General features: G+C 33.5%; 1 protein-coding gene and 2 pseudogenes across 1 annotated transcript; all 3 read left to right on the forward strand.

Annotated features, from left to right (window-relative positions):
- The first annotated feature begins 1462 nt into the window (after positions 1–1462).
- On the forward strand, positions 1463–3906 carry LOC125814461 (F-box/FBD/LRR-repeat protein At1g13570-like; annotated as a pseudogene).
- Positions 3907–6520: 2614 nt separating this feature from the next.
- LOC125814462 (uncharacterized) lies at positions 6521–9554 on the forward strand (annotated as a pseudogene).
- Positions 9555–15821: 6267 nt separating this feature from the next.
- Positions 15822–18881, forward strand: LOC125814454 (F-box protein At5g03100-like). The gene is made up of 3 exons (XM_049493899.1): positions 15822–16773; positions 17195–17365; positions 18292–18881. Exons 1-3 carry the CDS (start codon positions 15844–15846, stop codon positions 18643–18645), a joined length of 1455 nt encoding a protein of 484 aa, XP_049349856.1. The 5' UTR covers positions 15822–15843; the 3' UTR covers positions 18646–18881.
- The last annotated feature ends 8158 nt before the right edge of the window (positions 18882–27039 follow it).

Raw genomic sequence — 27039 nt, forward strand, 5'->3', positions numbered from 1 at the left:
TTTAAACCATAAAAAACATTTCTTTTCAGTTCATAACTAGAGAGAAATCTTAATGGTTCCAATGGAATTTTTTAGTGATGAAGTTGTGTTTTAGTGATTCTACCGATAAAGTTTTCCCTCGTGCCTAGAAAAGTAATCTCTACGCATGACAATTATTTTCCCCTTCTATTAGTTGTGTTTGGAGCTAGTTTTGAAAGATAGAATTTGATAGTTATTGGTGGTTCTTCAAGGTTTACCCTTTGTTTGGTAAAGTAACAATCTCGAGACTCTTTTATGATTTTTTTTACGAAGTTCTACTGACATTTCGACAAGTTAGGACCATATGACGAATCTGCCGATTTAAGCTCATTATAAATTGTTTATAGGTGCTTATATATAGTGTTTGCGGAGCTTAGGACGTAAGGAATAACTTTCGTGAAGGAACTACGAGCATTCAAACGTTCGTTGGAAATATAGGTTAAGGCTAAGCTCTGTCCTTCCTTTTAGCACTACTCCCGGGAAATTCCTAAAACGGCAAATGCGATATTTTATTATTGTATTGTTAGAAAGAACTTCTGAATTATTTTTATGATGCCTATTATATTGATATTGATTTTGAAAAATCTTTAAAGTAACACATTGATTTTCAAAACTCTCAAATATAACTTGTATGTTTAAACTATTAAAACACTTGATTTTTGAATTTCTTTCTTTTATAAATTATCATGTAACCAAGTATAGAAACTAAGTGAAACATTTTAAGATTTTTATGAACATCGACCCCTTAGCTAGGATTCAGGGTTCAGCTGTGAGTTAGTAATCTCCATCTTATCACGAGGCTATCAAAATATGTTTACTTTTGTTGTACAATTTGATTATAGTTGGGGCCTTGTCTCGACAATGCTTATTTCACTCGTAGAGGTTATTGTGGACATGATATTCCAGATGTTGTGCTACCCGATCTTTTGGACCCACAATTTAGTTAGCTAGTATGTTTCAATGGCTAACTCGATCAAGTACGGTATCGAGTATCAACCGAGCCTCCCTATTTTGGGGAATGACAACACCGATATAATTTCAAGAGTCAACCAAATGTATGTCTATTAAATATATAACTTGTTCATTGTTATGATTTATAGTTTCTTTTAAGTAATTTTTCAAATATACAAAAGACTAGGAGAAATAAAATAAACGAATTAAAACGTAGATAAAAATGACCAAAATGCCCTTAGATGCCAAAGTAGGCATCCCTCAATTTAAATTTGAACCGCCCTAATAAGTTGTTCATTTCTTTCAATCAGCCATAACCCAAATCCTAACCACCAAATTAGTTCTTCATTTCTCCAATGGCGAAGAAAAGCAAGAAGAGAGAAGACCGACTCAGTGATTTGCCGGACTCAATTCTAATTCACATTCTGTCTATGTTGTGTGAAGACACTGAAGATAGTAAAAAAGTTGTGAGAACCAGCTTATTATCGAAGCGATGGCAGTTTCTTTGGAAGTCCGTTCCAGTATCACTTGAAATCCGATTCCCCGATGATTGCTATTCCACCACACCTGCTAAGTGGGAAAGGGGTGTTCTCGATTACTTGAATTCCACCCATAGGGAGCTTCATTATTGGAGGTCTTGTCACAAAATCAGAAAATTAGTGTCGTATTCAATAATCGCGACCCAGAGAAATTTGTTAAAGACATCGATTTATGGGTGTATTTTGCAAGTGAAGTAGCAAATGTTGAACATTTTAAACTTATAAGTGAAGGTGGATATAAGGTTCCTCAGTTCGCATATAAGAATACGTCGTGGAGAAAGTTGGATATAGAGTTATGTATGGAATTGAACCCCTTAGCTAATGTGAACTGGAGTGGTATCATTTCTCTTTCAATTGGATACACATATTTGACAGATGGTGCCATGGAAAAGATATTATCTGGTTGCCCTAACTTGGAGTGCTTGAAATTGGACCATTTTTGGGGATTTCATCATCTGGAAATCAGCAATGTGAAGTCCAGAAAATTGATTATGGACAACTTAGAAACTGATGAATGTGATGTATGGCTTGAAATAATAGCCCCATATATTCAAAATTTGGAAATTCAGGGGACGTGCCGCGGGATATACTTGAGAAATGTTGCTTCGCTTGTCACTGCCGTCCTTAATTTTGATTTTGATTTTGAATTTGAAGAGCAAGACCCATTGCAGAGGACGGAGTCTACCTGTTTGAACGAACTTTTTCACAGTGTTGCCCATGTCGAGAAGCTTGAATTAGGTCACTGGTGCATCAAGGTTTATTCCTGTTCATTAGTTTATTAACATTAATAGTGACAGTATTTAGGATAATCTAATGACCAATTTGGTGAGTACTCAATAATTACATTCTTTTACTGATCTGGTTGCTAAGTGGAAGGGGATTGAAACAATAAATAATTTGCAATGGACAGAACACTGAGAATAAATAGCTGATCATAATCTTTTTGTCATGTGAATGGTTTTTCAAAGTGTTTTAACAGTCCATTTTTGTATCTCCAAACCATCCTTGAACACTGTTTAACAATTTGCATGTCACTATTAAGTATGCAGCATTTCCTTGTTTTGACATCATCTGGTTTCTCTATGTGGTTTATAAGTACCTGTCCATAATGGAATTGGAATGGTGGCAACCTCCACCATCAACCTGGAAATTCTTACAGCTTAGCACGAAGTTGAAGCAATTAGATTTCCCTGGAATTTGCTGTTTTCTACAGAGTTCATCGGATCTTGAGACTTTGGTCATTGACGGGTACAATTTCCAATCAAGAGTAAGTTCCGTTTGGACTTTATTTTTGTTACTTCATGTTATTAATATATAAAAGAAGACGACGCGGGCGGGGATCATAAAACTTAATGAAAAGTCACCTTTGTGAATCGTGATGTACTTCATAGATAATGCTAAAAGGTTACAAGGAGGGGGGATTTGACTGATGAGACGATCTGTAAGTAGTTGATGAACTATACAATAGCTTCTAATTTGTGGAGACTTATTTGCTCCCTTGTGCATTGTTTCCATAAGAACTTGAAAAAGTGAGGAGTTTTGCAAAAAGATATAATTGGGAAGGGAGCTGCCATTTGTAAACCCTTCTTTGTGTCCAATAGGTGACTGTATCCAACTAAAGAATAGTGTCACCTCGACTTATGAATCAACTCTTTATGCTTTTCAATAATAGGTTCATATTGCCAAGAAGGTTTTGCAACTTGCTTGTCAACATTCACAACAAGTAAAGAGTTAGCTTCCACCCAAATTCTTCTAATACGATGTTCAAGACACCATTTAAGCCCACAGGAAAGTGCAAATGCTTTAGTCATATCTTTTTTTCAAATTTTGCTTTTCTAGTCTCGAAAGTGTGTGATTTCTCTTTGTTAAATCTGTTGCTGCAGTGTGCTTATTATTCCTTTGCTAAGTACTGAGATGTTCCTTGAATTTAAAAATTCATCACCTTTTTCCTGCTTCTATCTAAGGATAATAAAATAGGTTAATATAGCGGACTTTTTCCTACAGGACCTACTGTTAAAGTACACAAATAAGGATGAACAGACAAGGAGGTTTGAGACACATGATTTTAACTGCTCATTTCCACATCTGAAGACCATCAAGATCCTTAACTTTTCTAGATCTGTGATGCCATTGGTGAAATACTTGCTCAAGCATGCAACAGTGCTAGAAAAGTTCATCATTGCTGCCAGACGCAAAAGGAGTGATGTGTTTCCAGATTATGTCAAAATAGAACAGGAGCTCCCGACCTTTCCAAAATCCTCTCCGCAAGCTTCAGTTTCCTTTTCTTATTGATAACCTTGGACCCCTATTGTTTATATTAATCGCAACATACTTAACCCTCCGTTACTTTATGTCTGAAACTGATTTGAGCCGATAGACGAGGCTTGTATTGCACTTGTCCGTGTGTTCATTCTCTAATTATCATTCTAAATGTTTTGTGATTTCAGTTCATATTACTGAATCTTGATCATACTTTTATACTGAAAATTTAAGTTTTGCTATTATATGTGTGGGGCACTGATTCATCCTTTTGTTTTAGTCAGTTATAGTTTTTGCAATATTTGTTTTCGACAACCTGCTTTAAGATGTCTCTCGTGTTGTAGTTTTCTTTCCTTGCTTCTTTAGTCGTTTGCTCGACAACTTTAACAGACTCGTTGAGCTTAGTGGTCTCGTTGTGTAGAGAAACATCTCGTTCTTCTTTAACTTTTTTTTAAACACGCGATGAAGCACATTTCCTTTCTATTCCAAGCCAAAAGGACTCATTCCTCTCTAACTTTGATATGTTTATTGTATTCCTTTATATCATACCTCCTATAACAACATGATTTTACTATAACGATCAAATTTTTTGAATCGATTTTTCATATTTTGTTATAGTGTTTTTGATAATCACTTTCATTTTGTAGCCTCCTTCACATGTGCTAATTCTGGTAAATAAAAATGATTAGGTTACAGATTTATGAGAGGTAAGTTTTGCACTATGACAATTTTGATAGTTTGTTTAGTCAAACTTGCAAAATTTGCTTATTTTGAAAAAGTGTTTTGTGAAAGTTCTTTAAAAAAAAAAAACTGTAGAGAGTGTAGTTTGTATTTGATCAAGATTTCATGAGTGTTCCTCGAGAAAAAGTATCCTTTTTATCTTTTTTATAAAAAAGTTTTGCTATTATGCAAAAACATTTTTATTTTTTCTAAAAGTTTGGTTTAACACCTCAATATTTTTAAGAGTCGCCACCTTTATTTTAAAAGTCAATTAGGACACCTATTTGCTAAGGTAATGCTCGATTAACTCTAAACTAAAGTCCGCTTTACTTAATGCGATTCTAAGTAAGGGTTCTAAGAGCCCATTTGGATTGACTTAAAAAAACAACTGTTAAGTCAAAAAACAAAAAAATCAACTTTAAACGATTTTCGAGTAAAAAAATAAAAAGTAGGGGAGTCCTTTTAGTTTTTAACCTCTTTTTTAGTCATTTTAAACTTATTTTTAAGCTTGTCAAATACTTCCAAAAGCTAAAAATAATTTAAACGTAGATTTGACCAACTTTTAAGTCAATCTAAACATGCTTTACTTATCCTATAGGGAAGGTGTAAGACATCATTTAAAATCTATCAAAACGGATTAACCGGTCAAATTTAGATTAATTAATTACTCTCTCTGTCTCTAATTAGTTGTCCACTTTTTCTTTTTTAGTTGTCACTAATTACTTGTCCATTTTAACAAATCAAGAAAATACAAATTTATTTTATCTATTATACCCTCAATTAATTTCTTTGAAAAAAGTAAAACTTTTTGAAAATCTTGAAATTTTAATTCATTCACTTCATAATTAATAGGGGTAAAATAGTAAATTTACTATGTTAATAAATTTTTTTTACTAGGTGTGTCAATTCAAAAGTGGACAAGTAATTAGGAACAAAGGGAGTATAAAAGAAATTCTAAATTAATTAACCCCAAAAATGCTAACAATCAAAGAGCAAATTAACAAAATATCACATAATATGTTTCCTTAAACATCATTTAAAGGAAAACATAACATATTAACGACTAAAAGAAATAAATGAGTAATTTTCGATTTTCCTTGCTTGTCTTTTCCATTTCTATCCGGATGAGTTTAAACTGAAATAAAAATACTTGACTTTAAACTACTATATATTAAATAAAAATAGATAGAGCTAAGCAAAATTACACATCAAATATACTATCCAAACTGGAGCATAAAAATACTTGACTTTAAACTACTATATATTAAATAAAAATAGATAGAGCTAAGCAAAATTACACATCAAATATGCTATCCAAACTGGAGCACATATACTTTTCGTTTATTTTTTATACAAAAAATGTCCCTCCCATCTAACTAAAGGACCACAAATACCATTTCCTTTAACTCACTGCCACTGAATCCTGGCAAGTGACGTGCCAAAAAATTGCCTACGTGAGGCAATCAATGTGGCTAAAACACCTAATAGGTGAAGAAAACACCAATCTAAAGGGAGGGTGTTTTACCCACGTGGACAGTCATGTAAGCAATATTTTGACATGTTGGATGTCAAGTAGTAAGATCTAGGCGGCAGTCTGTTAAAAGAAAGGGTATTTGTGATCCTTTAGTTAGACATGAGTGGTATTTTTTGTATAAAAAATAAACGGAAGGTATATTTGCTATATTTCAGATAGTTTAAAGGTAATTTTGATATTTTTCTGTTTAAATAATCCATGTCGCCCAACTTAAATTTGACCCGCTCAAATGTGATAACCCGACCCACCTAATTCCCTTTTAACCCAACTGAGTTGTTTCAGACAGCCATAATCCAAATCCCTAATCCCCAAATTAGTTCTTCGATTCTCCTTCTCCAATGGCGAAGAAAAGCAAAAAGAGAGAAGCGAAGAAAAGCGAGAAGACAGAAGACCGACTCAGCGATTTGCCGGACTCAATTCTAATTCACATTCTCTCTATGTTGTGTGAAGACACTGAAGATAGTAAAGAAGTTGTGAGAACTAGTGTAGTATCTAAGCGATGGCAGTTTCTTTGGATATCCGTTCCAGTATCACTTGAAATCGAATTCCCCGATCATATTTTCGGTCCACCTGGTAAGTGGGAAAGGGATGTTCTTGATTACTTGATTTCCACCCATAGGGAGCTCAATTATTGGAGGAGTTGTCAGAAAATCAAAAAATTTAGTGTCGTATACGATACTCGCGACCCAGAGAGATTTGTTAAAGATGTCGATTTATGGGTGTATTTTGCAAGTAAACTAGCTAATGTTGAACATTTTAAACTTAGATGTGAAGATGGATATGTATTTCCTCAGTTCGCATATAAGAATACATCTTGGAGAAAATTGGATATACAGTTATGTACAAATTTGAACCCTTTAGCTAATGTGGACTGGAGTGGTGTTGTTTCTCTTTCATTTAGGTTCATAGATTGGACAGATGGTGTCATGGAAAAGGTATTATCTGGTTGCCCTAACTTGGAGTGCTTGAAATTGTACCAATTTTTGGGAGTTCATTGTCTTGAAATCAGCAATGCGAAGTTGAGAAAATTGATCATAGACAACTCAGAAATTGATGAATGTGACCTATCACTTGAAATATTAGCCCCATATATTCAAAATTTGAAATTTCTGGGGCCATGCCGTAGGATATACTTGAGAAATGTGGCGTCCCTTGTAAATGTAGTCCTTGATTTCGATTTTTGTTTTGGAAAAGAAGACCCATTGCAGAGGAAGGAGTGTACCTGTTTGAAGGAACTTTTTCACAACGTTGTGCATGTCGAGAAGCTTGAATTAGGTCCCAGGTGCATCCAGGTTTATTCATACTCTTCACTATCCAAAATTAAGAAAAAAAAATCAATTTGGGACTTCTTATTTGCGATTAAATTTTTTGGGTTAGTAACATTTATAGTGACAGTGTGTTTAGGATAATGTGAAAACCAATTTTGTAAGTACTAAATGATTACATTCTTTTTCCAATCTAGTTGCAAAGTGGCAGGTGACTGAAATAACACCTTTTGGACAAAATTTTGGATGATGAACATTGAGAATAAATTGTTTGTAAAATTTAAATTCATTTAATTGATCATAATCTTTTGGTCATGTGAATGGTTTTTCAAAGTGTTTAAAAGTCCATTTTTGGATCTCCAAACCAACCTTTGAACATTGTTTAACAATTTAAGTATGCAGCATTTCCTTGTTTTGACATATTCTGGTTTCTCTATTAAGTACCTGTCCATACTGGAATTGGAAGGGTGGCAGCCTCCACTATCAAGCTGGAAATTCTTACAGCTTGGCACAGATTTGGAGCAATTGAATTTCCCGGGAATTTGCTGTTTTCTACAGAATTCATCAGATCTTAAGCCTTTGGTCATTGACGGGGACAAATACCAATCAACAGTAAGTTCCCTTTGGACTTTATTTTTGTTACTTCATGTTATCAATATCAAACAACTATTAGTGAAAGAAGACGACGATATATATCCACATATTTCTGATATCCAGTACACTAGGAAAAAAATCATAAACATAATGAAAAGTCACCTTCGTGAATCATGATATACTTCATAGATAATGCTAAAAGGTTACAAGGAGGGGGGGATTTGACTGATGAGAAGATCTGTAGGTACTTGATGAACTATACAATAGCTTCTAATTTATAGAGACTTATTTGCTCCCTTGTGCATTGTTTCCATAAAAACTTGAAAAAGGAGAAAAAGTGATGAGTTTTCTCAAGTAACATGTGTGCTCACAAAAAGATCTAATTGGAAAGGGAACTGCCATTTGTCAACCCTTCTTTGCATCCAATAGGTAATTTTATCCAACTAAAGAATCAGCTACTCCGTTGACTTCTCTGTATTAGTGTGTCATCTCGACTTATGAATCAACTCTTTATGCTTTACAATAGTAGGTTCATATTGCCAAGAAGGTTTTGTAACTTGCTTGACAACATTCACAATAAGTAAAGAGTTAGCTTCCACCCAAATGCTTCTAATACGATGTTCAAGACACCATTTAAGCCCATAGGAAAGTGCAAATGCTTCAGTCACATCTTTTATTTAAATTTTTTCTTTTCTAGTTTTAAAAGTGTGTGATTTCTCTTTGTTAAATTTGTTGCAAGAGTTGCGCGGACTCTTCACTTTTGATGCCGCACCCGTGTTGGATTCTCCAAAAAATACACTACTTTTGGTGAATCCGACATGCACCCGTTGACATATTTGAAGAGTCCGAGCAACACTTGCAGCTGCATCCTTATTGTTCCTTTTTTTCTTGTAAGACATTCAGAAGAACTTTTTTGTTCTCTCAATTTATTTTCCTTCATAAAACAGTTCCACTTGTGTTGCTTTGATTCATGTTGTCACTACCAAAATAAACTCTATGAGTAAACTTTTTGTAGTTGTTGGAAAAAGACGTTTAACAAGTGATAGTACTCAACTTCATGTGAGGGAATAAATGACAGATGCTTTGAACATCTTTTTATGTTTGCATGTACCACATTGTAACATTTGATAAGTACTGAGATTGATGTTCCTTGAATTTAAAAATTCATGACCTTTTTACTTTATCCACAATCAACTCCTTTGCTTCTGGCTTTTATCTAAGGATAATAAAATAGGTTAATATAGCAGATTCTTTCCTACAGGAACTGCTGCTAAAGTACACAAATAAGGATGAACAGATTAGGAGGTTTGAGACACGTGATTTCAACTGCTCATTTCTACATCTGAAGACTATCAAGATCCTTAAGTTTTCTGGATGTGTGATGCCATTGGTGAAATACTTGCTCAAGCATGCAATAATTCTAGAAAAGTTCATCACTGCTGCCAAATACAAAAGGAGTGATTTGTACTATGTCAAAATGGTACAGGAGCTCCTGAGCATTCCAAGATCCTCTCCGCAAGCTTCAGTTATCTTTTCTTATAGATAATAACCTTGGGCCCCTATTGTTTTATAAATCGCAACATACTTAACAGTTACTCCCTCCGTTTCAAAAAGAATGACCCCCTTTCCTTTTTAGTTTGTTTCAAAAAGAATGACTTCTTTCCTTTTTTGGTAGCATTTTACTTTCAACTTTCCACGTGACATGTTTAAGACCACAAGATTAAAGGGCAATTTTGTACATTTGACATAACTTTAATTTAGGGCCACAAGATTCAAAAGACTTCTTTATTTTTTTAAACTCCGTGCCAAGTCAAACTAGGCCTCTCTTTGTGAAACGGAGGGAGTATTACTTAATGTTTGAAATTGGTTTGTGCCGATCGACAAGGCTTGGATTGCACTTGTCAGTATTGAAGTAGTTATTAGTGCTTTTTTCATGTCTAAGTAACCAAGTGTTCATTCTCTAACCATCATGTAAGCAACAGTACAAGAGGACGAGATATATGAGCTTCGTTTCCATTCAGATGTAACAGATAACTTCTTGAGCAATTTAATTTTCGAAGCACATAAGTAGTTCTATTGTGCCAAGTTGTTTTCCAGTTGGCTGCCCAAGAAGTTTGGTATAGAGTCATTTCTTCCAGGCATGAAGAGTGTGTTGAAGATGTGCACAATAGCTTTTAGATTGTAATGTGAAACTAGAGAATATTATAAGCTCTAAATTGATACTACTAGGTTTTATTATTTTTGCAAGCTCATATGTTTTGCATATTGTACAAACAAGGTTTATTTTGTATTACTAAAAAAATGTAACGATAGACGCTCTTGTCCGGTGAGGTATAAATTCTTTTAAACTCGCTTGAAGCATATTTCTTTTGTAATCCAAGCCAAAGGAGCCATTTGTCTCTATTTCAGTATGTTTATTGTATTCATGTATATCAATCTCTTTATAACAACATGATTTTACTATAACCATAAAAAGAATTAAATAAAATTTGCATAGTTTGTTATTATGCTTTTGATAATCACTTTCATTTTGTAACCTCCTTCTTTACTTGTCCTATTTCTAGTTGTGCAACATTTAAGTTTCATCCTTGTAAATAAAAAAAAGGGATAAGGCACAAGTACCCCCTAGATTATAATCGAAATCTCAGACTTACACCTCAACTAAACTAAGGTCCTATTACCCTCCTGAACTTATTTTTTTTGTAATTTTGTACACCTTTTGTCTTACGTGGCACACTCCGTGACTCCACGCAATTGAGGCACGTGTGAGATATTTGGATGCCACGTAAGTCAAAAAGGTGCACAAAATTTTAAAAAAAATGGGTTCAGGAGGGTAATATGACCTTAATTTAGTTAAGGTGTGTCTATGAGATTTCAGTCATAGTCTAGGAGGGTACTTGTACATTTTCCCAAAAAAAATAACATTAAGGTTACAGATTTATGAGGGAAAATTATGAATTTTGCGCTATGACAATTTTAATTAGCAAAACTTAAATAATGACCTTTTTAAAAAAAAATATGTTTTTGAAAAAGCTCGTTTTAAAAAAATTCTTTTAAAGAGCAATGATTTGTATTTGATCAAGATTCCAATAGTGTTCTTTGGGAAAAGTTATTGTTTGCAACAAATTTTAAACATATGAAAAATAAATAAACCACACAAATATAATCTGAAAAAACATGAATATATTGATAAATATGTGGGTACAATTCTGTTCCTTCCTTAATTCTACTCTCCTAAGATTTATCCATGATTCGAGGGTTGTTAGTGGCGTATTTCTCGAACTAAAATGATTTAGATTTGACCTCTATATGAATATTCCATCAACTTATGGAATATTCAAGATCTTGATCTTTAAAAATACCCAAGAGTTTATGGGATATTTTGAGATGCCTTTTCAGGGAATTTAGTATCCTTTATATATGCATAAACTAGGGTTTAGGGTTGAGTAACCTCCAAGAATTCTAATTGAAACTGAACACACTTTCTAGAGTCCCAATTCGAATTGAACACGTCTTGTAGAGTCCGCAAAATTTCAACTTCTACAAATGCCCCCTGCTTCAAGGCTTGTCGGAGTGTAGACTCGATGAAACTCAAAGACGAGGCTTGAAGTACTCATTCTTCCACCTTTGCAGCTTCAGATTTTCAGATTTGATTTAACAGAGAAGAGATAAAGAGCAGATTTAGTCCCACTGGGCGTGCCAATTTGTTTGCAACAAATTTTAAACATATGGAAAATAAATAAATCACAAAAATAAAATATGAAGAAACATGAATATCTTGATAAATATGCAAGTACAATTTTGTTCCTCCCTTGATTCTACTCTCCTAAGATTTATTCATGATTCGAGGGCCGTTAGTGGCGTATTTCTCGAACTAGAATGATTTAGATTTGACAATGCCCCCTGCTTCAAGGCTTGTCGGAGTGTAGACTCGATGAAACTCAAAGACAAGGCTTGAAGTACTCATTCTTCCACCTTTGCAGCTTCAAATTTTCATATTTGATTTAAGAGAGAAGAGATGAAGGGCAGATTTGGTCCCACTGGACATGCCAATTTGTTTACAACAAATTTTAAACATATGAAAAAATAAATAAACCACAAAAATAAAATCTGAAGAAACATGAATATAATGATAAATATGCGGGTACAATTCTGTTCCTCCCTTGATTCTACTCTCTTAAGATTTATCCATGATTCGAGGGCCGTTAGTGGCGTATTTCTCGAACTAGGATGATTTAGATTTGACATCTATATGAATATTTCACGTCTTTTGTGGAATATATCGAGGTCTTGATCTCATTGTGGAATTTTTGAGATGTCTTTTTAGGGAATTTAGTACCCTTTACATAGGCATAAACTAGGGTTTAGGGTTGAGTAACCTCCAAGAATTCTAATTGAAACTGAACACACCTTCTAGAGTCCCAATTCGAATTGAACACGTCTTGTAGAGTCCACAAAATTTCAATGTCTACACTACCATTTTTATCTTCTCAAAAATGTTTTTGTTATTATGCAAAAATACTTATGTTTTTCTTAAAAGTTTGATTTAACGCCTCAATTTTAAAATAAATATTTTTGGTAGCTTGACCAACATTTTGATCTTTAATTAACTAAAATTGTTGTTTTGATCCATGTGATAAATGGGAGTTAATAAAATTAACATAATACCCCCATCGTCCCTAATTACTTGTCCACTTTTTCTTTTATAGTTGTCCCTAATTACTTGTCCATTTTGACAAATCAAGAAAGGACAAATTCATTTTACCTATTATACCCTCAATTAAATGACTAATTATTTTGAAAAATGTAGAACTTTTCATCCACTTCATAATTAATAGGGGTAAAATGGTAAACTCACTATGTCATTAATTATTTTCTTAATAAGTGTGTCAATTCAAAAGTGGACAAGTAATTAGGAATAGAGGGAGTAATATTTATTGAAATTTTTTAAGTGTGAACATAAATGAGAACACATCTCCATCCTCCCACAATTAATAGTTATTGGGATTGATGTTGCTTCGTTCTCTCTTGGGCATCATTTTCAAAACAAAATTAAAAAAAATTAATGATAGTGTAATTTGATATCATTTATTGAGTTCGTTCAAATTCTGTCTGTTCAATTATCAGTATTGAAAATATTTGTTGGGATTAATATTTCTTCTCTCTCTTGTGTGCATTGTTTTTAAAACAAAATGAAGTAAATGATATTGTGGTCTATTATTATTTATTGAATTCGTTGAAATTCTGTCTATTCAATTATCAGTATTTTTGGAATTAATATTTCTTCTTTCTCTCTTGTGTGCATTGTTTTGAAAACAAAAACGAAGTAAATGATAATGTGGTCTACTATTATTTATTGAATTCGTTGAAATTCTGTGAGTTCAATTATTAGTATTGAAGAATAATATTTCGTGATATTATGGAAAAAATTAATCCTAATCTAGACAATTGCAAGAAAATTAAATTCTTTTAAAACAAGATAATCTTTTATTAGACTCAAAACTTATTTATCCTACATTTTTTTAATTTTTATTTCCAGTATATTCCTCGAATGTGAGGACCGGAACATGTACTAAGGTTGAAAATATTCATATATCCTATATAAATATATCATTAATGTTGTTTACATTAAAAAGAAGCGAGAAAAAAATCAAATATGTCCTTTTAATTATATATGTCATTCATTAATAGTTGAGTTGAATTTATTTGTATATTTGTCGTGATACAATGTAAAAATTGTGCAACTTTTCATTAACAATTAAAAAAAATAAAAAAATATACGTGTTATTAATTTCTTCACTAACAACTCAAATAATTAGAAAATATATGTATTATCAAACTCTTCAGAAAAAAAAATCAAGTAATAAAAAATAGCAAGTGTTTTTAATCTCTTCACTAACAACTCAAATAATCAGAAAAATAGATGTGCTATCAATCTCTTCACTAACAACTTAAATAGTCAGAAAAAACAAGCGTTATCAATCTCTCCACTAACAACTCAAATAATTAAAATATACACGTGTTATCAATTTGTTCATCAACAATTCAAATAATTAGAAAATAGTGTTATCAATCTCTTCACTAGCAACTCAAATAATTAAAATTTGCATGTGTTATCAATCTCTTCACTAACAACTCAAATAATAATAAAATTTGATATCATTTATTGTGTGCATCATTTTCAAAACAAAACAGAAAAAAGTTAATGATAATGTAATTTGATATCATTGATTGAGTTCGTTGAAATTATGTTCGTTCACTTATCAGTATTGAAAATATTTGTTGGGATTAATATCTCCTCTCTCTTGTGAGCATTAATTTTAAAACAAAACAAAGTAAATAATATTGTGATCTACTATTATTTATTGAATTCGTTGAAATTCCGTGAGTTCAGTTATTATTATTGAAGAATAATGTTTCGTAATATTAAGAAAAAAATTAATCCTAATCTAGACAATTACAAGAAAATTAAATTCTTTTAAAAAATATAATCTTTTATTAGACTCAAAACTTATTTATCCTACATTCTTTTAATTTTTATTTCTAGTATATTCCTCGAATGTGAGGACCGGAACATGTACTAAGGTTGAAAATATTCATATATCCTATATTATATAAATATATCATTAATGTTGTTCACATTAAAAATAAGTGAGAAAAACTCAAATATGTTGAGTTGAGTTTATTTGTGCATTTGTCGTGACACAATGTAAAAATTTGTGCAACTTTTCTTTAACAATTCAAAAAATATAATAAAATATATGTGTTATTAATGTCTTCACTAACAACTCAAATAATTAGAAAATATATGTATTATCAAACTCTTCACAAAAAAATCAAGTAATAAAAAATTGCACGTGTTTTTAATCTCTTCACTAACAACTCAAATAATATAGAAAAATACACGTGCTATCAATCTCTTCACTAACAACTCAAATAGTCAGAAAAAATAAGCGTTATCAATCTCTTCACTAACAACTCAAATAATTAGAAAATACACGTGTTATCAATCTGTTCAGTAAGAATTCAAATAATTAGAAAATACACGTGTTATCAATCTCTTCACTAGCAACTCAAATAATCAAAATTTACATGTGTTATCAATCTCTTCACTAACAACTCAAATAATGATAAAATTACACGTGTTATCAATCTTTTCCCTAACAACTCAAACAATAATAAAATTACATGTGTTATCAATCTCTTTGCTAACAACTCAAATAATCAGAAAATACACGTGTTATCAATTTCTTCACTAACAACTCAACTAATCAGAAAAATACATGTGGTATCAATCTCTTCACTAACAAGTCAAATAATAAGAAAATACAGATGTTATCAATCTTCCCTAACAAATTAAATAATCAGAAAATACACGTGTTAAATCTTCACTAACAAGTCAAATAATTAAAAAATACAGATGTTATATCAATCTCTTCACTAACAACTTAAATAATCAGAAAATATACGTGCTATAAATCTATTCACTAACAACTCAAATAATCAGACAATATATGCCTTATCAATCTCTTCACTAACAAATCAAACACATATATTATCGATCTCTTCATCAACAACTCGAATACACATGTTATCAATCTTTTCCCTAACAAACTATACAAATAAAAAAAAATACACGTGTTATAAATCTCTTTGCTTACAACTCAAATAACCATATTATACACATATATTGTCAATCTCTTTACTAACAAACTCAAATAATTAGATTATATACATATATTATCAATCTCTTTACTAACAAGCTCAATTAGTCAAATAATATACGTGTTATCCATTTAAATGATCTACGTTACGTAATTATCCCGAATTAAATTTGACGCGCAAAACCGACCCGACCCGACCCACCTACTTCCCTATAAAATCCAATTAAGTTCTCATTTCAATCACTTCATCATGATCCCAAATACCTAACCCACCCCCAAATCAGTTCTTCATTTCTTCAATGGCGAAAAAAATCATGGCGATGGTAGATCGACTCAGTGATTTGCCTGAGCCAATTCTAATTCACATTCTTTCTATGTTGCCGGACGGTAAAGATGTTGTGAGAAGTAGTGTATTATCTAAGCGATGGCGGTTTCTTTGGAGGTCTGTTCCAATATCACTGGATTTTAGCTTCCCTGAGGATACTTATTTAGGTCTCCCTGAGAGTGGGGAATTGGAGATTCTCGATTTCGTGAATTCCACCCATAGAGAGCTTCTATATTGGGGGTCTGGTCTGAAAATCAGAAAATTTAATGTGGTTGTCAATTTTTCTGTTCCGGAGAGGTTCGATAAAGATATCGATTTGTGGGTTTATTTTGCGACTAAGAAAGCTAATGTTGAAGATTTTACTCTTGAGTGTTTATCTGGATACAAGTTACCTCAGTTTGCGTTTAAGAATTCGTCCTTGAGGAATTTGAATTTACAGTACTGTAAGTTGAAATTGGAACCTTCCGTTAATGTGAACTGGAGTAATCTAGTTTCTCTTTCAGTTGGATATGTCAAATTGACTGAGGGTGTCATGAGAAAAATATTGTCGGGTTGTCCTAACTTAGAGTGCTTGCTATTGGACTTCATTTGGGGCTTTGATCGTCTCGAAATAAGCAATGTGAAGTTGAAAAAGTTGACCATAAACAGCTATGAAACTAGTGAATGTGATGTTTGGCTTGAAATATTAGCTCCGCATATTCAAAATTTGGAACTTTTGGGGTATTCCAGTGGGATACGTTTGAGAAATGTGGCTGCACTTGTCACTGCATTCTTTCGCATAGATTTTCAGTTTGATTTTGGAGAGGCAGACAGATCGGAGAAGAGTGAGATTAGTTGTTTGAAGGAACTTCTTCACAGCGTTGCCCATGTCAAGAATCTGGAATTGAGTCACTGGTGCATTAAGGTTTATTTATACTCTTCATTATATAGAATTCAGAATATATTTTTTCATTTCTTATTTGCTATTAAATCCATTAGTTTATTACCATAAGTCCATAACCAATTTGGTATGTACCTAGTAAACACTTACATTCTTATGCCAATCTAATTAGGCAGTGATCGAGACAGGACCTTTTGGACAAATTTTTAGATGAAGAACATTTAGAATAAATAATTTGCAAGGGACATAACAACATGTAAAATTTGGATTCATTTACATTGATCATAATCTTTTAGTCATGTGAATGGGGTTTTCAAAGTGTTTAATATCCATTTTTGGATCTCGAAACCAACCTTGAACACTGTTTAACAATTCACATGTCATTTGTTAAGTATGTCACATTTCTTTGTTCTGACATAATCCGGTTATCTATTTGGTTTACAAGTGTATGTCCACACTGGCATTGGAAGGCTTCCAGTATCAACCATCGAGCTCAAGATTCTTAAAACTTCACACAAACTATGAAGAGTTGGACCTCCCAGGAATTTGCAGCTTTATACAGAATTCATCAAATATTGAGACATTGATCATTGACTGGCACCATCAAGATCGAGGAGTAAGTTTTCTTTACACCCTCAATTCTGTTACTTCACGTTATCAATATCAAATAATTATTTTATTTTTTCTTGAAATGGAATAAGAAATAACTATTAATGGAAGAAGACGACGATATATATCAACATATTTTTTATCTTAAGTGAAGAAAAAGATCATATGTTTTCCTAAAATTTAAACCATCTTGCTTGTACATTTCTCGGCCCCACCTCTTTAAGAAAAGGTAACAAATGAACTAGTTCAATCCTCAAGTCTGAGAAGATTGAGAAGGTTCAATCTTTGAAAAAAGCGTGGGAGATAAGCCTCTAATGTGTAAGCAAAAAGCGGGTTTCTGTATAGGAGGTGGGATCCTATATACACTCTGAAATATAACTAGCCAAATTACTTGATGAACCTTACAACAATAGCTTCTAACTTGTATGGATACTTGCTCCCAGTTCATTGTTCCCGTAAGAACTAAAAACGATAAAAACTGAGGAGTATTTTCAAGTAGCATGTGAGCTCACAGAAAGATCTGAGGAGTATTTTTGCGCCTTGCCTCGCTTCACGCTTCTCGCTTCCCAAAACACTGATATTCCTCAAGAAAATAGTTCACCTCGAGTTTCTTTAACAGAGATTTGTCACTGTCAAAGTTGATTCTATGAGTAATCTGCTTCTATAATGACCTTTTTTTTGTGAAAAAGAAGTTTAACAAGGAATAGTACTCACCTATGCTAAGAGATAAAGGACCAGCTTCAATAAAGCATAGAATATTTTTCTTTTGTTGTTTGCTTATACCACTTTGTAACTTTTGCTAAGCACTTGACTTGTTCCTTGAATCTAAAAAATAATTCATCACCTTTTTATTTTATCTAACTATCAATTCATTGGCTTTTACGTCCATCTGAGGAGAATAACTGGTTAATGTTTGCGAATTCTTTCGTGCAGTACTTATATGCGTATTATTTTAAGGATAAGGAAAGGCAAATCAGGACGTTTGAGACACATAAATTTAACTGCTCATTGCTACGTCTGAAGACTATCAAGTTCATTCACTTGGTTGGACCATTAAGTGTAAATAAGTTTGTTCTTCCATTGGTTAAATATTTGCTTGAGAATGCAATCGTGCTAGAAAAGTTCGACATAGCTGCCAGATGCAAAGAGATTGATGTGTGTCTCGATCAGATTAGAATTGAACAGGAGCTCTTGAGCTTTCCAAGATCCTCTTCGCATGCTTCAGTTACCTTTTCCAATCAAAGATCTTTGCCACCTCTACTTTTGCATCAATCACAACATGCTTAACAGTTGTTACTTTTATGTTTGAAATTGGTTTGTTGCTATAGACAAGGTTAGGGTTCTACTTTTCAGTAATCAGTATCCAAGGAGTTTATGGTATTTCTTCATGTCTAAGTACTTAACAATGTGTCTATTATCTGATCATCATGTTCATGTGTGAACTCTTGTTCCAAATGCTTTGTGATATATATTCATATTGCTGAATCATGGTCATTTTGCAAAAAAAATAGTAATTCTAGATTCATTATGTGTCCAATGTTTTGTTTCTGTTAGCTTATGTTATTAACACAAACATATGAGATCCTGCACTGCAATTAGTAAGAAAGAGTAAGTTCATAGGATTGTGTGCAAATCCCTCTGATATCATTTGAGAATACAAACTCTGCCCTCTTCTTACAGTCAAGTGTCCTTTCCTTCTCTTTGCTATTGTCAAATAGAACTAGAATAGATATTTTTTGTTTCCTACTTACACGAGCCTATATCCTTGCTTTTCTATCAATTTCTAATTCTGATCTTCCTCCCCAATTTGTTACTGACCAGTATTTCATAAGCTTATATGAACTTTGAAAATACACTTTTGATAGAAAAACATACCTACATTATGTGTTTCTCATATATTGCACTAAATCAGTGCTATAATAAGTAATACTTTTTTACCATTTTGATAAAGGGGATAAAGTAATTAAATGGAGAAAACAGGCTCGGAGTGGTTGCTCCGCTTCCTCTGGATTGTTTAATAGTGTTACCATTATGATGATTGAAATGGATTGTGTGGTAACCCGGAGTGAAGTGATTTCAAAATGAATTGAGGAGCTTAGAGGGCCAAGTTCGCTGGTCTTTCATTAGAAACTTATATACGGGATTCAAACAAATACCAGGATTTGATAGTTTGGATTTGAACGTGTGACTTGAAGTAATTTTTGAACCCCCTTTACCACTACACTAGAATTTTTTTTTGACGACAAGGGAAACCCGTAGCCGCTACCCTTTTGGGTGCACACAGTGTAAAACCTCCGCTCCTATGCAATAGCTCGCAAACCACATAGGAGAGGTAACCCACATTAGGCAAGCCTGGTGCGACGAGCTCAACCCAGAAGGCAAACCCCTTGCTTTCGCTGGCAAGGGGTTTCGAACTTGAGACCTCCAACATGGAAGTCCCAAGCCCAAACCACTGGGCCACCTCGAAGGGTCACTACACTAGAAATTTTCCTTATGTCAAAGGGATTCAACAACTTATATGTAACCAAATATGTTCAACTTTATCCTACTTATGAGTATAGTTTTTCACCTTCCTTTCACCTAGTTCCTCCACTGCATGGAGGGGTTTGTGATCATAATATTTTTCTTTCGGTGTATGTGAACAATACTTTTTATGAGCTTGTAAATATGCATTGTAAGTAAATCTATTCAAATAGATAGGTATCGATGACCGAACTACTCTTATATTACTTTGTACCTCATCCTCGTCACATAACAAGGACGTTAGAAGGTATGAAAGAGTCTTCATGTCTATCCTTCTCTCTGAATTTCTACTACTAACTATCCCTCATTGTTTGAAATAGCTTAGAAATACCTTCTTTCTTTTATGAATTTTCTCCAGCCTAAATTGCAAGTTTCTCACTGAGAGCTAAATCCACAAGCCACAGCTTGTTCTTTGTGCACTCAAAATTGATCTAATTTATAGCTTTTTACCATAATACAAATCATATTTTTTTATGACCGTGGTGTCCGGGTCAACTTTAGCGCACCTTGACTAATTTCACGGAATACCTACCACCTCCACCTTACACCAACAACATGTACCAGGTAACTCTGTCCACCACGCTAAGAGCCTAGGTTTTTTGTCTCCATTGAGTTTTGAACCTGAGACCTCAAGCCTTAAGGTTTTCAACCACTTCCTTGACCAGTAGGCCACACCCTTTGGTGCACCATAATAGAAATCATGTTGAATGAAAGTGAAATGAGAAATACGGCAAGTAAAACCAAATTACTGCAAAATGAAAGAAAATGAACTCCAATTTCTAAATGCACAATCTATCTATCTAAACTATATAAAGGCACGAAACTTCAACACATAATATTTTATCTATTTTCTTTTACCTTTCTTCGTACGTGCATTCAATATTAGAGAATTCCACTTAAAAAGAATGTTAGAGAAAATTCTGTTACCTTTGTCAAAAAAAGAATGTTAGAGAAAATTGTAATTACAATTAATTATAAAACTTAATTATTTCATTCTATTTCACATATGACCTTTAGGGTTTCTTCATTTATTAAGCTAGCTAAATAGGATGAACATTATCTGATTCAGATATGTACATTTTTTGCATCAAATCATTGCTTTATCTGAACTATCAGAAAGTCCTATTTTGAATCATCTTCTATAGATCCTTTCCTTATTTGAATTCTATAACAAGATAACGATTTTGTGAAAGATAAGTGAAAGCATAGCTATTCCCTAAGTTGCTCGGACTCTTCACTTTGGTGTCGCACCTGTGTCGACACGAAATGGGTGTGTGTGGTATCCATGTCTGATTCAGTCAACCAATTTTGGGTACTTTGACTAAAATCAATAGGGAAAGTTTGGACAGTTTTAATGATTTTTGCAATCAATACAAAAGCTAAGGTAAGATTGAAGAAAATGGAATACCTTTTATCTAGAAATTTCTATGTCACTCCTTTTCATTTATTCTCCTTCCAAGATTCTCCTCAAGTTCTCCAAAATAATATCTCATAATTTAGGCTTTATAACTGTATTTTTTTAGATGCTTTAATTATTTTTAGGTGAACCCTGCACCCATAATCATACATGGATCCATATCCCTGAATCTTAAAAATTAGATCATGAAGGATCCTACCTTTAGATCCGCAGCCGTATCCAACTCCAGGTTGTAGATTTGGAATGTTTTTTGTGAATTATAACCAATTAATATTCTTGATATAAAAAATAAAAATTGAGAAAGACCAGACCCTTCAGGGTGGCCCAGTGGTTTGGGCTTGGGACTTGCATGTTGGAGGTCTCAAGTTCGAAGCCCCTTGCTAGTGAAAGCAACGGGTTTGCCTTCTGGGTCGAGCTCGTCGCACCGGGCTTGCCTAGTGCGGGTTACTCTCCTATGTGGTTTGCGAGCTATTGCATAGAAGCGGGGTTCTACCTAGTGCTCACCCAAAGGGTAGCGGCTTCGGGTTTCCCTTGTCATCAAAAATAATAATTGAGAAAGACCAAGTAGAAAACTATAGCAAAAGTTGGTTTGTCTGTTGATGCATCGATTTTCATTATTCTTAGTTATAGATTTATAATTAATCATAAGATTAAAATTAATTCATTTTATATACAACAGAGCTCAGCTTTACCAAAAGTGAAAATGCAGATCAAAATCACGATAACGGAAGACTAAATAAGTGATTTTCCCAAGTTCACCGGATCTCGAGACATTGGTGGTTGACCAGTGCTATCACAGACCAATAGTAAGTTTCTTTTGTACCTTTATTTTTGTTACTTTATGTTATCAATGTCAAACAACTATTAGTTGAAGAAGAAGACGATATATCAACATATTTCTGATCTCAAGTACACTAGGAAATAAATCATAAAACTTAATTAATCATCACCTTAGTGGCATATTTCACAGATAATGCTAAAAGGTTACAAAGAGGGGATTTGACTGCATTACCTCTTACTGTTCCAATGCCCTAAGAATAGAGTTATGAATCAACTCTTCAATTTCTTCAATAATAGGTTCATAGTGCCAAGAATGTTTTGTGACTTGCTTTACAACATCCACATTATATAGAGTCGGGTTCCACCAGCATTTTGTTTCTTACCAAGGCTGGGATTCTATCTCACATATCGTACATCTGTTTGAAGCGGTGACATCTAATGACCAGCCATATACAACTGTCCTTATGTATTGAACTATACTATGCTATCACTCGTATTTGTATAAAAACTTTTTACTTTGTTTGTTGGATCTTTAGGTATTCCCTTCAACCCTTTAGTTACTAGTTGTGGAGTTTTTGCCCTTTGCTTCTGGCTTTGATGAAGGAAAATAGTCAAAAAAGTTCCTCTTAGAACGCGAGCATTGAGGCTTTCATCAATACGATATTATTTGTTCCTTACTGGTCTCTTTTGTCCTAGTCTGCAACTGCCAGCTGCATCTAGTTTTACTTATCCTAGATTAGGTTTGCACCATTTTACATTAGTGCTTGTCCATCGATGTGGGAATTCTCTGTATGTTCACACGAAATTTCTCCAAGTAATACGTAATTCAAATGCTGGAATTTCATTTGAAAGCTGCCTTGCAAGGATTTCGGAATTTACTTTTTAGTCTTGAGGTTGATGGTTTCTCTTTTCTAAATCTGCAGCAGCTTGTGCTTATTATTCTGTTTTATGCAAGACTTCTAAAGGAATTTTTATGTTCTCTCAATTTATTTCCCTTGTTTGGGTTGTTAGCAGTTATTCATTTCTGAGTAGCATTGTATTTCTCTGATCATTATTTAAGAAGGATTGCTTATGTTGTGTGATTTATGTTCATATTGCTGTCCTGGTCATGTTTCCTTACTATCGAAGTTTAAGGTTTGAAATCCTCGAAAACAGTTTTTCAAGAATCGTTACATGTTCAAGGGCTTGTTTTAGTTGGCCTATGTTATTAACACAAACAAAAGAAAGGGCAGAATTTCTGCACATTAATTTGATTATGACATGAGTGTTTTGCTTCTGTTAGATTGCTCTTCTTTTACTTGATTAGTCTTCTTTTATTTTGCTGTCATTTTCTTTTGGGGCTTTTGGGCTCTTCTCATAATGTGCTTTGGCTTTTGAGATATTTGACTTTTGGGGTTGACTAATTCTTGGCGTGTAGCCTCTAAATTTGGTGTGATATGATCCTAAGCTGTGATATATTTTTGTGTTGGGATTTTTAACTTTGTTACGGAATCAGTCAAATATGCTCTCTCTGTTTCATTTTATTTGGTACTTTTTTTTCTTTTTGTCGATTAAAAAAGATAAGACACCTTTTCTATTGAGGAAACTATTTAATTACACTTCTTTTGTATTGGAAATTTTATTTAGTTCTTACATTCTATTTTACAGTTGATGACACTCTCTTATAACCGTAAGATTTTAAGAGCATTTTTTGACATGTTATACATATTTGCATTATTGCATTGTCAAATATATTTCTTTTTTTATATTCAATATCGTGTTAAATACTATTATATAAAATAATATAACTAGAGCTACCTTGGTCAGTTCAAGCCTGTTGAATGCCCGGTGGAGCCTCTTGGCATTGATTGACCAAATCAATGTCCATTGCCAGAACCTTCAAACTCAATATAAGTATGCTAAGGCGTTTAATGTATGTGAAGTTGAGGTTTATTTTGATTCAATCAACTATATTTAAGTGCCCGTTTGGATTGACTTATTTTAGGTGCTTTTAAGCAGTTTTGAAGTGTTTGGGTAAAGTTAAAAAGTGCTTATAAGCACTTATTTTAAAGCCAAAATAACAAAAATAAGCCATAAGTTAGAAATCCTAACTTATGGCTTTTGGCTTATGAACATGCCCTAAATCAGATATACTATTCAGGCGGATTCACCTACCCCAGTAATACTCTCGTCAAATCACACTTTATCGTTTGTCCAGGATAGGAGATACCATACTTGTTCGAAAAAAAGAAAAGAACGGGAAAAAAGAAGAAGCATGTGATAGCCTTGTGAGAAATAAGAGTTGACAGCAAAGAAAGAAATGATTATATTAGGTGCTTTGTATATAACTGTTGAGCAAGTCTGTACGAGTACTTAAGCTAGTTATGTTTCATATTGCAAATAGGAGTCCTCCTATACGGAGATTCTCTTCTTACTTACACATTAGAGGCTTATCTCATTGAGGATCGAATCTGCTTAATTCTTACCCTTTTTTGGCAATCATTTTCTTCTGGGGCTCACCAGCATAGTCTTGGTGCTCGGCCAGTTATATTCACAAAATTAAATACAAAACATACGTTACCTATGTACACGTCTAAGGTGAAACAGACTAGCTACATTGATGGAGCCAGCCTCTTGAAAATCATATGTGCAATAGGTTATGATTTTCTTCACTTGCCATCATTTAGGTACATGTTTTTATGTCCTCCCTGATAGGTACTAGCTAATCAGAGGAAATGCCAATGAAATTGATGATGGATGCAAATGAGTTAAGATGTTGACATATGGGTGCATTTTGCTACTAAACTTACTAATGTTGAAGATTTTACTCTTCAAATTTTGGAGTAGTCTAGTTTCTCTTTCAATTGGTCTAGTTACACATCCGTTCAACATTAACTAGTTTAGTTGCAGAATGTACCCGTAAATGTCTAAGCGATGGTGGTTTCTTTGGATGTTTATTCCACTATCACTCGATTTCACCTTCCCCAGTAGTGAAAATCAAAATGGACAGAACTACATTAAAAATTTGGGTTGATTTATGATTATGTAGTTTTCCAAAGTTCTTAAAGTTCATTGTTGGATAATAGCTCTCTGTTTATATACTGCATTTTGCATCCTCTGAATGTTGTTGAATGAAGTTCTACTTTTTCCTCATTAAAAGAAAACGTCATCTTTGAATTTTCAAACCAACCTAGAACACTTTTATGTGGCAAAACACGGTCTTATAGTCCAATTTACTTTTACAAAGTATTCACAATTTTCATGTCATTAGTTAAGTATGTTGCATTTCTTTGTTTTGACATAATTGGTTTATAAGTGCCTGTCCATACTAGAGTTGAAAGGGTGATGGTCTCCACCATCTAGCTGGAAAGTTTTACTACTTAATAGTTAATACAGTCATAGTACTGTTGGACTTCCCTGGATTTGACAGCTTTATATAGATCTTGAGACGTTGGTGATTGACTGGAAACCAAGAGTAAGTTTCCTTTATGTCAACAAATTTCTGATCTCAAGTACTGCAGGAAAATTATCATTATTTTTTTTAATGTAAACAATCATTTTGGTATACTTATTAGAATATGATAAAAAGTTGCAAAGAGGGGGACTTGACTGGTTACCTCTTCAAGTTAAGGTAAGAATTGAACCAGTTCAATCCTCAAGTAAGGATTAAGATAGAAAAGGGTTAATATTTGACTAAAGTGTAAGAGATAAGCCTCTAATGTGTAACCAAAAAGGATGTTTGATGAGCTATTCAACAATAACTTCTAACTTGTGTGGATTTCTTCCTCTGTTCATTGTTCCCGTAAGTGCTAAAATAGAGAAAAAGTGAGAAGATTATTGTCAAGTAACACGTGAAATGAAATGCATTAGTTAATATTGAATTTCCTTAGTCATTTTAGTGCTTGTCTGAACTTCCTTGCTTTCCATAATTTACTCATTTTCTATTCCACAGCTATACTGAGCAGGTGCAGTTGTATTACTAAAATCTTATTTAACTTGTCAAAAAGCAGAAAACATTAATGCTAGTCTGGTACTTAAAACCATCCAGAAAGGGACCATTTATCCATGGAAGAGGTCCTTCCCCGTAAAGATAAATATAGCTAATGTTTGATGCAACATCTATCGGAAGAAATATGATAATAGAACGATCACAGGTGGAAAAATTTCTGGTTTAAGACTGACAATTGTAACTACATTGATGGAGCCATCCTCTTGAAAATTGTTTGTGCAATAAGTTTTCATTTTCTTCGAATGCCATCATTTAGGTATGTTTCTGTGTCCTTCCTGACAGGTACTAGCTAAATGCCAATGGAATTAGTGGTGGATGCAAATGGATTGAGATGTTCGTATTGTAGCATCTTGTGTGGCTCCCTGAGTGACTATGATCAGATGTGGCTTGCTCCGGAGGACAGAGGGCCACTACTTCAGAACAAGATGACACATATCAAACAACTCTTTAAAACAATGGTCAGACACCCCTTTTTCCATTGACTCCATTTGTTTTAATCTTGAACAAGTCTGATCTGTTTGAGGAGAAGGTCGCTCGTGTACCATTGGACTCTTATGAGTGATTCAGCGATTCCAGTCTAGTATGCGACTCACCATAGTAACCAGTCGCAATGAAGTATAAAGACCTCTATGCTTCTCTCACAGATAGAAAGCTATTTGTGTGGCAAGCTCGGGCAATAGAACGAGTGACAGCTGATGAGGTGTTCAAGTATATAAGTTAGGTTGTGAAGTGGGACGAGAAAAAGGAAGAGACCTACTATGCCACATAATGATATCACCATGACCTAGTGGGACTACATATGCCCACATAATGATATCACCAGAAGAGTTCCTCACTATGCCACCTGGTCTACGTTGTCCTTGTCTTCAACTGCCATCCCTGTTTAGTTTTACCTATCCTAGATCAGGTTTGGATAATTATATATTGAGATGTGTATTTCTCAATGTGTTTACAGATGTTGCTCCTGGAAAGC

The sequence above is a fragment of the Solanum verrucosum genome, unplaced genomic scaffold, assembly GCF_900185275.1.
Source record: "Solanum verrucosum unplaced genomic scaffold, falcon-dt-bn FXZP01000268.1, whole genome shotgun sequence".
Lineage (NCBI taxonomy): Eukaryota > Viridiplantae > Streptophyta > Magnoliopsida > Solanales > Solanaceae > Solanum > Solanum verrucosum.